This window comes from Notolepis coatsorum, assembly GCF_963971535.1.
Source record: "Notolepis coatsorum genome assembly, chromosome: 1".
In the NCBI taxonomy this organism is placed as follows: Eukaryota; Metazoa; Chordata; class Actinopteri; order Aulopiformes; family Paralepididae; genus Notolepis; species Notolepis coatsorum.
In genome coordinates, this window is record NC_140165.1 from 188,608,991 (window position 1) to 188,621,011 (window position 12,021).

The window sequence follows — 12,021 nt, forward strand, 5'->3', positions numbered from 1 at the left end:
GGCCTCCTTGGCGAGTCTCCCCGTACGTGGGGTCGTGGGTTCGTGCTGGGTGGGAACCAGAGGCCGGGCCCCCAGGTACTGCTCCTTGGTGCTGACTGTTGATTAAACTCACCCCTGGGACGGGTTGGGGGTTCGTAACGCAGCGTGTCGGGGCTGAGGTCGGGGCTGTACTGTTCCTCCTGGTCCGAGATGGGTTCGTGCGTGTGGGCTTTATGTCCTCCCTCATCCTCCGCTAGGCTTTGTAGTCGCTTGGTTAGTTTCTCGGCGACGTAGGCAGGTTCTTCCCGTTGGCTGGGTCCCGTATAGATTGGTCGGGGAGGGGAAGGTGCCCTCGACCCTTGTCGTGATGATCTCCGGGAGCTCCGGGTGGAGGAGTGGGGAGTCGCCCTCTGGAGCACTTGCTCCATCATCTGCGCCTGCAGACGGTCTCGTTCCGCCTCGCGCTGTGCATTGGCGCGGTCTCGTTCCGCCTCGCGCTGTGCATGGGCGGCGTCGCGCTGTGCATTGGCGCGGTCTCGCTCCATGGTTTCTTCCGCCTGGAGGCGCCTCTCTTCCAGTCTGATATGTACGCGCTCACTCTCTCGTTGCGCTTGGAGACGTTCTCTTTCCGTTGAAGAATGTTCGCGCTCACTCTGTCGTTGCGCTTGGAGACGTTCTCTTTCCGTTGCAGAATGTTCGCGCTCACTCTGTTGTTGCGCTTGGAGGCGGTCACGCTCACCCTGGATGCGGTCTCTTTTGGTTGAAGCTGTCAGCGTGGCGATCAGGACTTGCGCTAGCCTCTGGTCGGCCTCGCTTGGGGATGACGCTGATGATGGTGATCTGGAGTTGACAGGGCTTGGCGTTGACCTGTTCTCTTTACGCGCTCCGAGGTCCATCTCGAGGGCGCTGTTTCTTATCTTCTCCCGCGCTCCGAGGTCCATCTCGGGGCCGCGGTACTCTTTTCTTTGGTGCGCGCCGAGGTCCATCTCGGGGCCGCGCTCTTTATCCTCTTGCGCTCCGAGGTCCATCTCGGGTGCGCGTTCTGAGTACCTTCTTGTGCTCTGAGGTCCATCTCGGATGCGCTGTCTTTATCTTCTGCCGCTCCGAGGTCCATCTCGGTGGCGCTGTGGTCGTTGGGCATAGTCAAGTCATGTCCCGCTTGTCCCCCCCGTGAGCTAAGTCAGTTTCGCTTAAACCAGCTTGGGTCTCTACTAGTGGGGCCGACAAGTCGATAAGGTTGGGCATACTTAAGCTATTAGTTTTATCCGTGCTTAACGTCTTTTTAGATAAGCTAGGAGGTAGAAGTACAGCGTAGTCCTCCAAGTGTGGAGGGGGCTGACGCTGGCGCCTAGGGCGCTCTAGTTTGGGAGAGCCGTTTGGAGAGTGTCCGCCGCTGGCCATATTACTATTAATATGATTAGTATTACTGATACCATCCGGCTCGAAGGACCAATTGTAACTGAGGGGTTACAAAACCCTGACTGTATTAAAGATTGTGATAGATTAAACCACTACTACATATTATTATTACTTGCCAGACAGTACAGTTAATTATGGCAGACACTCAATAGACGGCACGGTGACAAAGAGATATCGTTTACAGTATTTTATTATTAATAGCAGATATACAACTGAGAATTACTTGGTCGCTCTTTTATGGCGAATGATATTAGAATGTCAGAGTATCAAAGTCAGTGGGAATGAATAATTCCTAGGCTAAGGATACTAGACCGGGACGCTGCATGGCGTGAGATGGCGATATAGTGGGGCAAACGAGGGTATAGCTGGAGACTGGTGATTTCCTCCCACAGAGTAGTAAGCTCCAGAGGATTGAAGAATAGACGGATACTCCGGCTGGTCACTTGAAGAAAGGGGGTCTCATACGGATCCGGTCCTTGTAATCCAAGTGCTCGGTAGCAGGGTAATAGCCTTTAATCCAAAACCCGATGGCAGTGATGATAGCTAGCCAGCTTCGTCCTTGAAGCTAGCCCGATGCAGATCTTCAGGGTAGTTAAATCCAAACGACAATGGTATTAACGATGCTCTTCTCCACGGTACTACGTTTCCACAAGTCACTATAATCCACCAACAATGGTTCTACAATATCAAGGTAGTATCTAGGAGCTACTAGTTATCCGTAACGATACACCGCGGGTAGGTTCCACTGTTCACATGTCCAATAGTTCTGCTGCTAGGTTCACCTCGTGTTCTGATACTAATTACGTTAAGTCCACACACACTTGCTAAGGTTCACACTAGTTACTAGACGAACGAACTGCTTGTTACTGCTGCACACCGAACGAACTGGGTTAACTGCTGTAGGTTGAACTGCGTTAACTGTAATGACGAACTGCTGCTGTTTGCGCCTTCCACAATATATATACTTAGAGTGCTTTCTAGGGCGCAACCGAATCTCTTGTCCGGAATCAATGCGCTGGCCAAGGGCATGTCTCAACTTGTCCAGACTCGTCTTTGAACTTGTCTGGGGGGCGCGATTCTTGGCGCCGCCAGTGTCAAGGGCGTTATCCAATGAGGAAAGCGAATAATGCTATGATTCAAACGGAGGCTTAAAGGGATATAGCTTATATATATAAATAATATACAAGTTATATAAAACATTAAAACGTAGATTCTCAGGGTTAATCTGGCCCTTCAGAACATATATGATATGCAAATATACAGTACTGTTACCCATAGATCCTGACAGAGTATATACATATGATGGGGAGGAGACTGTACATTAGGAGGGGGTGGGTGGGTGGGAGAGAAATATACATACGGTGGGGAGAGAATATATACATACGGTGGGGAGGAGACTGTCTATTAGGAGGGGATGGGGGTGGGGGGGTTTGGACATTTATGGTGGCCAGTTTCGAATTGCAGCCTCCCGTAGGTGCTCTTTTAGAGCGGTTTTGAATGTGGGTAGGGATTCACATTCCTTTACAGCTTTGGGTAGTCATCTACTATTAATACTGTAAGATACTGCTTAGTGTACTATTAGTACTGTAGGACACTGATTAGTGTACTATTAGTACTGTAGGACACTGATTAGTGTACTATTAGTTAGGGGTGGGGGGGGGGAATCGATATGTAGTAGTATTGCGATACTTTGCGTGGCGATACTGTATCGATACAGGGACGCCAAGTATCGATATTTAATTATTCATAAAAAAAGATTTTAAATGTTTTTGTATAAGGAAGTTGCATTGTTCATTTCAATACCTGTAATAGTACAGTAGTCCACACACACACACACACACACACACACACACACACACACACACACACACACACATGTGCATTCAGTTAAGTTGGAATATGACTAATACAAACAGTTCAGTTTGTCAGATACATGCAACACAGATTATAGTGTTTACATCTGTCTGCTTGAGAAAATACCATGTTCTGCAATAAAAATGATTGAAGTGAGATGAACAGACTGAACTTTATTTTATTAGATAAAACACGAATGCGCAAAAAAACAGTCCCATTGCGACTTTTATTTGCTAAAAGGCTCGGAGCACAAACACCCAGCGATTGGAATAGCAGCAGTTCACAGAGTGTTAAAATCGAACCCGGACCGCAAGAAAATACCCCCGACAGGCAAGTTTGATAGAAAATCAATGTTTCTATTATACTTGCTCCTGTCGGGAGACATGCACCAAAACCCGGGACCGGTTTTAACATGCCAACAGGCGAAGAATCAGCGGCTCCTCACACAGACACCGACGACGGCCGTCGAGGACATCAACAACAGCAACGCAGCCAGCGGTTGCACCAGCCGACCAGCAAGCGGCGACATCCCCACACCGAAGCCCCTGCAGATGAGACGAGAGGGAGAGAACCGGAGCGCACAACAGTGGAGCCCAAATCGGCGCGGGACGTCGACATATACACCAAGGACTCGCCTGCTAGCTTAGCCAGCCCAGCCAGGCTAGCTAGGCTACCTGGCCCATGACGAAGGACAGAACCACCCCCCCTCCCCCACAATGAACATGGATACAAGGCAGTATCACCCCCCGTCCGCCACCCGGACCGCCAAACGCATCTGTAATCAACAACCAGCCCCCCCCCCACCGCAGGACCGGACACAGATGAACAAAAATACTTCCAGCCTGACGACATCAATCAGATAATCAACACAAATGGACTTCATATATTTCACCTAAATACAAACAGCCTGAAACATGATCTGGCTGAAATCAGACAATTATTTATTAACGGTAAGGCAAACATACTATGTTTTTCAGAAACAAAACTTGACAATTCTGTGACAGACCCAGAAATTGAAATAGAAAACTACTCAGTAGTCAGAAATGACAGGAACAGATATGGAGGTGGTGTCTGCATGTACCAGAGACAAAAAATGCTCTGAGTTTTGTAAAAGTCAGTCAAAGCTTACCAAAAGCTCGAGCAGTGAACTCTAAGCCCACATGACTGAACTCAAACTGCAAAGAAACGGACTAAGAAATGAAGTAAACTCCATGATCAAAACTGCAAAAAATCATTTCATCAATGACAAAACTGAGGAAAACAAAAATAAACCCTGTGAACTTTGGAAATTACTCGATAATAAACTGGGCTGCAGTAAAAAACTTAAAACCAGATTTTCAGACATAAACATAAAGACAGACAACACTCTCATCACAGACAAGCTGGATGTGGCCAATTACTTAAAAGTTTGGTAAATAAACTACCCTCCCACTCAGGGCATTTTGGGGTAGAACATATCATAGCCTACTACAATAACCTAGGGGTCCGCAAAGACGATTTCAAACTAGAAATGGTAACAACAGCTGAGGTACTCAAAAAACTGAGCGCCCTCCAACCTAACAAGGCCACTGGCCATGACAATATCCCCTCCAAATTCCTCAAAGACTCAGCAGCCGCCATCACCCCAGTCATCACACACATAATAAACCTCTCCATAAAACAGGGACACGTACCCAAAGACTTAAAAAATTGCGAGAGTAACCCCCCTGCACAAAAAGGGCAGCAAATTAGACCCAGGCAACTACCGCCCTGTTTCTATTCTTACCTCCATCTCGAAAGTCATGGAAAAAATAGTATACGAACAGGTCGAAAAGTACCTGGCGGGAAAAAAAATCTAATCTTCGAATTCCAATCTGGCTTCAGAACATCCCACTCCACTGACACATGCCTTCTCTATTTGAACGACCACATCAAACAAGAGGTGGACGCGGGTGTGACGGATCATACTGGGTCTGCGTTGTGTTTGATGTTAAATGAGAATGTCCCGAGGGGGAGTCGAACAGGGGGCTCCCGCGTCCGCGGGCGACGACACAGGCCGCTGCACTAAGAAGTGAATTCACTCCTAACTACCGTACCTATGTGTCTGTTAACCCTGTTATGGGGAAGTGAGTTTAATTTACCAGCCCGCACTGCCACAGTCACTCGTCAACACACCTGTTTCCATGACTGTGGACATACCCACGGGCTTCCCCGTTACACGGGCAAATACTGCAGCATGGTCATGCTGGACCTACAAAAGGCCTTCGACACTGTCAATCACTCCATTCTGATAGACTATCAAAACCAATTGCTTTTAGCTTGTCAATCAGTGAGCTGGATGCAATCCTACCTGGAGGGGAGAGAACAGATGGTGGAGGTAAACGGTACCCTATCCCCCCCCCCTCCCAGTGAGCTGTGGTGTTCCACAAGGAAGCATACTAGGACTGCTACTGTTCCTAATTTATGCAAATGACATGTCGTCAGCTTGTGACTGCAACTTGTTCCTGTTCGCGGACGACTCAGCCCTGCTGGTCTCTGACAAGAACAAGTTACAGGTTGAAAAAAACCCTCAGCTCGGAACTAGGCAAAATCTGCACCTGGCTCGCTGACAACAAACTATCATTACACCTGGGTAAAACAGAGTCCATTCTCTTCGGTTCAAATAACAAACTCGGCAAGGCCGACGGCTTCTCAGTTACAGTGGGTGACAATATTGTCACAAGGAAAGATGAAATTACATACCTAGGTTCCATCCTAGAGGCAAATCTTTCCTGTGACAAAATGGCATCCAATGTAATAAAAAAAAGTCAACCAACAAACTAGATCTCCTCTCTGGTAAACAAGAATACCCTGAAGACTCTGGCAGGAGCACTCATTCAAGGGTACTACGACTATGTTTGCACCTCATGGTACCAAAGCACCTCAAAGGCTCTAAAAACAAAATTACAAACATCACAAAACAACGTTGAAGCTGCCACTAGCTTAATGTTGAAGCTGCCGCTAGCTTAAGGTTGAAGCTACTGCTAGCTTAATGTTGAAGCTGCTGCTGGCTTAATGTTGAAGCTACTGCTAGCTTAATGTTGAAGCTGCCGCTAGCTTAATGTTGAAGCTACTGTTAGCTTAATGTTGAAGCTACTGCTATCTTAATGTTGAAGCTGCCGCTAGCTTAATGTTGAAGCTACTGTTAGCTTAATGTTGACGCTACTGCTAGCTTAATGTTGGAGCTACTGTTAGCTTAATGTTGGAGCTACTGCTAGCTTAATGTTGAAGCTACCGCTAGCTTAATGTTGGAGCTACTGTTAGCTTAATGTTGAAGCTGCCGCTAGCTTAATGTTGAATCTGCCGCTAGCTTAATGTTGGAGCTACTGTTAGCTTAATGTTGGAGCTACTGCTAGCTTAATGTTGAAGCTACTGCTAGCTTAATGTTGGAGCTACTGTTAGCTTAATGTTGAAGATACTGCTAGCTTAATGTTGAAGCTGCCGCTAGCTTAATGTTGAAGCTGCCACTAGCTTAATGTTGAAGCTGCCGCTAGCTTAATGTTGAAGCTACTGCTAGCTTAATGTTGAAGCTGCTGCTGGCTTAATGTTGAAGCTACTGCTAGCTTAATATTGAAGCTGCCGCTAGCTTAATGTTGAAGCTGCCGCTAGCTTAATGTTGAAGCTGCCGCTAGCTTAATGTTGAAGCTACCGCTATCTTAATGTTGAAGCTACTGCTAGCTTAATGTTGGAGCCTCTGTTAGCTTAACGTTGAAGCTGCCGCTAGCTTAATGTTGAAGCTACTGCTAGCTTAATGTTGAAGCTGCTGCTAGCTTAATGTTGAAGCTACCGCTAGCTTAATGTTGAAGCTGCCGCTAGCTTAATGTTGAAGCTACTGCTAGCTTAATGTTGAAGCTGCTGCTAGCTTAATGTTGAAGCTACCGCTAGCTTAATGTTGAAGCTACCGCTAGCTTAATGTTGAAGCTACTGCTAGCTTAATGTTGGAGCTACTGTTAGCTTAATGTTGGAGCTACTGTTAGCTTAATGTTGGAGCTACTGCTAGCTTAATGTTGAAGATGCCGCTAGCTTAATGTTGAAGCTGCCGCTAGCTTAAGGTTGAAGCTACTGCTAGCTTAATGTTGAAGCTGCTGCTGGCTTAATGTTGAAGCTACTGCTAGCTTAATGTTGAAGCTGCCGCTAGCTTAATGTTGAAGCTACTGTTAGCTTAATGTTGAAGCTACTGCTATCTTAATGTTGAAGCTGCCGCTAGCTTAATGTTGAAGCTACTGTTAGCTTAATGTTGACGCTACTGCTAGCTTAATGTTGGAGCTACTGTTAGCTTAATGTTGGAGCTACTGCTAGCTTAATGTTGAAGCTACTGCTAGCTTAATGTTGGAGCTACTGTTAGCTTAATGTTGAAAATACTGCTAGCTTAATGTTGAAGCTGCCGCTAGCTTAATGTTGAAGCTGCCACTAGCTTAATGTTGAAGCTACCGCTAGCTTAATGTTGAAGCTACTGCTAGCTTAATGTTGGAGCTACTGTTAGCTTAATGTTGGAGCTACTGCTAGCTTAATGTTGAAGATGCCGCTAGCTTAATGTTGGAGCTACTGTTAGCTTAATGTTGGAGCTACTGCTAGCTTAATGTTGAAGCTACTGATAGCTTAATGTTGAAGCTACTGCTAGCCTAATGTTGAAGCTGCTGCTGGCTTAATGTTGAAGCTACTGCTAGCTTCATGTTGAAGTTGCCGCTAGCTTAATGTTGAAGCTGCCGCTAGCTTAATGTTGAAGCTGCCGCTAGCTTAATGTTGAAGCTACCGCTAGCTTAATGTTGAAGCTACTGCTAGCTTAATGTTGGAGCCTATGTTAGCTTAACGTTGAAGCTGCCGCTATCTTAATGTTGAAACTACCGCTAGCTTAATGTTGAAGCTGTCGCTAGCTTAATGTTGAAGCCATCGCTAGCTTAATGTTGAAGCTACCGCTAGCTTAATGTTGATAGCCTATTAGCCTATTATCCTAGTAGCCTAGTATCCTCATTTACATGTCAAAATACTTCCCAAAGGTCAGTGAATACCACGACTACAACACCAGAGGGAGCTCCACAAATCATGTTAAACCCAGATTCGGCTCAAACAAAGGACTAAACACGTTTCGCAATTATGCCACATCAATGTAAAGGAATGTGAATCACTACCATCTTTTAAAACCACTCTCAATGAGCACCTATGGGAGACTGCAATTCGAAACTGGCCCCTGTAAATGTCCTAACCCAACCCCCTCCAATGTAAATGTCCTAACCCAACCCCCTCCAATGTAAATGTCCTAACCCAACCCCCTCCAATGTAAATGTCCTAACCCAGTAATACACGAGACCCTCTTCTTGGGACCAAGTAAGGTTTCGTCGGTAATCCAATGTACAGTTACCCCCCCACTCGCCAAATCCCCCCCACCCCCCCCCCACCCCACCCCACCTATCCAATCACCTCCAATGTATAGTTCAGTCTGCGGGACAGATGTTTTATTTATTTATTTTGTTATTTGGCCTGCAGGCTTCGAGTTTGACACGTGTGGTCTAAAGAGTGACGGTATTATGTCTCTCTCTCTCTCGGCTGGCAGTCTACCCCTCTCTCTCTGTCACTCTGTTCCTCCACGAGGCGTACGGCGAGGAGCGGATCCTTCGCGTGGTGGACTTCCTGCAGCAGCCGCCCTGGCAGTACCACCACACGGAGAGCAGCGGTGGTCGTACTGCTGGTGTCCACATCACCTCCGGCGCCCTGCTGAGGCCCTACCTGCTGCCCAGCCGAGACTTCTACAGCCTGGCCCCTGGCATGCCGGTGTGGGGGGTGCGACCCGTGCACATCGGCGGGGAGATCCTGCGGTTGACGTTGTACAGTTGCTACGACAACTACGAGGACGCCGTGCGCCTGTACGAGACCGTGCTACAGCGGCAGGCACAGGAGCAGAAACCTGGATTCTGTTGGTTCACCCTGCATACAGGTCTGTTTCTGTTGGTTCACCCTGCATACAGGTCTGTTTCTGTTGGTTCACCCTGCATACAGGTCTGTTTCTGTTGGTTCACCCTGCATACAGGTCTGTTTCTGTTGGTTCACCCTGCATACAGGTCTGTTTCTGTTGGTTCACCCTGCATACAGGTCTGTTTCTGTTGGTTCACCCTGCATACAGGTCTGTTTCTGTTGGTTCACCCTGCATACAGGTCTGTTTCTGTTGGTTCACCCTGCATACAGGTCTCTTTCTGTTGGTTCACCCTGCATACAGGTCTCTTTCTGTTGGTTCACCCTGCATACAGGTCTCTTTCTGTTGGTTCACCCTGCATACAGGTCTCTTTCTGTTGGTTCTGTTGGGTCACCCTGCATACAGGTCTGTTTCTGTTGGTTCTGTTGGGTCATCCTGCATACAGGTTTTATTCTGTTGGCTCATTATTCTATTAGCCTATATTCTGTTCTATTCTATGAGGCCAGTGTTTAGGCTGAGAGGGAGACACAGAAGAGAAGGTACTGGTGGGATCTGATCCCAGGCCAGCAGGGGGACATGTGATTCTAGAGACACAGGAGAGAAGGTACTGGTGGGATCTGATCCCATGCCAATAGGGGGACATGTTTTTTATCATTCAACTAATCATCTCAGTAGCAGTTGGTTTGCACACTTTGCTAGTATCACTTTTTTACTTGACGGTATTCTATATTATATTCTACACTAACATTACTTAATATGAGGGATAATCAACAGTAGGTGTGTGTTAAGTAAGGGATAATCAACAGTAGGTGTGTGTTAAGTAAGGGATAATCAACAGTAGGTGTGTGTTAAGTAAGGGATAATCAACAGTAGGTGTGTGTTAAGTAAGGGATAATCAACAGTAGGTGTGTGTTAAGTAAGGGATAATCAACAGTAGGTGTGTGTTAAGTAAGGGATAATCAACAGTAGGCGTGTGTTAAGTAAGGGATAATCAACAGTAGGTGTGTAAGTAAGGGATAATCAACAGTAGGTGTGTGTTAAGTAAGGGATAATCAACAGTAGGTGTGTGTTAAGTAAGGGATAATCAACAGTAGGTGTAGGCCTATGTTAAGTAAGGGATAATCAACAGTAGGTGTGTGTTAAGTAAGGGATAATCAACAGTAGGTGTGTGTTAAGTAAGGGATAATCAACAGTAGGTGTAGGCCTATGTTAAGTAAGGGATAATCAACAGTAGGTGTAGGCCTATGTTAAGTAAGGGATAATCAACAGTAGGTGTGTGTTAAGTAAGGGATAATCAACAGTAGGTGTGTGTTAAGTAAGGGATAATGAACAGTAGGTATTAAAGGAGCTCCCGTCTCATACGGAGCTACTGAGGGTTTGAGCCTGTAGATGGATCTGGCTGACGCGCTGTTATAATTTCTGATCTGATACCAAACCGTTTGCTGTGTGTCAATGTTCCACTGATAAGATGCAGGCAGCTCTTCATGCAGAACAATATATTTATTTACTTCACCGTGCAAAACAGGATATTTTTGGTTCCATAAACAGATCAGATGAATGAATAACTATTGCATACAAACATTTCACGCTGTGGTGGGTTTGAACAGCGGTAACCTGCGGTCAAAAACCATTGCCCTTCCAGGTCAAACCTCCTACCCCAGCCAGTGTACCTGACACTTATATAAACAACAGCGCCACCCCATGGTCACATAAATCCATTTCACATATTTCATCCATTTGGCCCTTACTAAACGGCGTAAGTCGTTATTGCCCGCCATGCGTTGAACGCCAACAACGGCATAAACCGTTTTTGGGATCAATATTAAATTTTTTCACCATGGCATTCATAATTCATCCAGCCTCCCTCCGGACTGCAGCGGCACCCTGTCTGAGATTGCAACGCCTCAATACCGCCGCCTGGTGGATGGTCGGGCGAGTTACACTCACGTCAAACCGGAAGTGGCGGTCGGTGCATCGAGGAAATCCCTCCGGCAGTCATATCTTGTTACGGGACTCCAGACAAACACTCTGGTGCATGGGATCGCTTTCGAAACGCAATAATCGATATGATTTCGGCGTTTATTGCGCCATACAAACCGGAAATGGATCTAGGAGATCGGCGTCAAATAATTGGGATATTTTTTCTCCAGTCTCATCGGCGAACGGTAAGAGGACACTAACGTTATTTTCAGCCCGATTGTCCATTTCCTTGTTTGCAATCAGTCTGATCAATATATCAACCCATACTAAATAAAGGATAAGGATATCTTTTATTAATCCCTCACGGGGAAATTCCAGACAAATAAAGCCGTTACTGACTATCAAGGAATTATAAACGACCCCCCCCCCCCCCCCTTTCCTTCACGCATGATGAAGCATAATGTATACCGATCATATACATTTGAATTTTTTAATATAGCGTGTATAGGAAAGAAACGGCAATCGATAATCTATCATATGCGTCAGGGCCTATAACTAGCATTTTTGGAATTACAGCAGAAAAGCTTAAAAACATACTTATATTCTCGAAGGTATTAACACAACAATGTATGAATGAAAAAATATAACGTTCCCACATCCGGAACGATAGATAATCGATGTTGAATGGGCCATAGTAATGTCAATATAGCAATATAATTTAAAAAGTTATAGCCCTGCAAAGAAGGTAAACATCTCCATAGGGTTAGAGTGCTGGCAGGCTGGGTACAATGATGGGCACAATGTGTTAAGTAAGGGATAATGAACACTAGGTGTGTGTTAAGTAAAGGATAATCAACAGTAGGTGTGTTAAGTAAAGGATAATCACCAGTAGGTGTGTTAAGTAAAGGATAATCACCAGTAGG

At 46.0% G+C, this 12,021-nt stretch overlaps 1 protein-coding gene across 1 annotated transcript in view; it reads left to right on the top strand.

Moving 5' to 3' along the window:
* fam124b (family with sequence similarity 124B) overlaps positions 1 to 12,021 on the top strand; it is a 49,381-nt gene that overhangs the window by 26,509 nt on the left and 10,851 nt on the right. Inside the window, exon 4 of the mRNA XM_084324004.1 lies at positions 8,822 to 9,202. Within this exon, the coding sequence (XP_084180130.1) occupies positions 8,822 to 9,202 (381 nt within the window). The remainder of the gene's footprint in view (positions 1 to 8,821; positions 9,203 to 12,021) is intronic.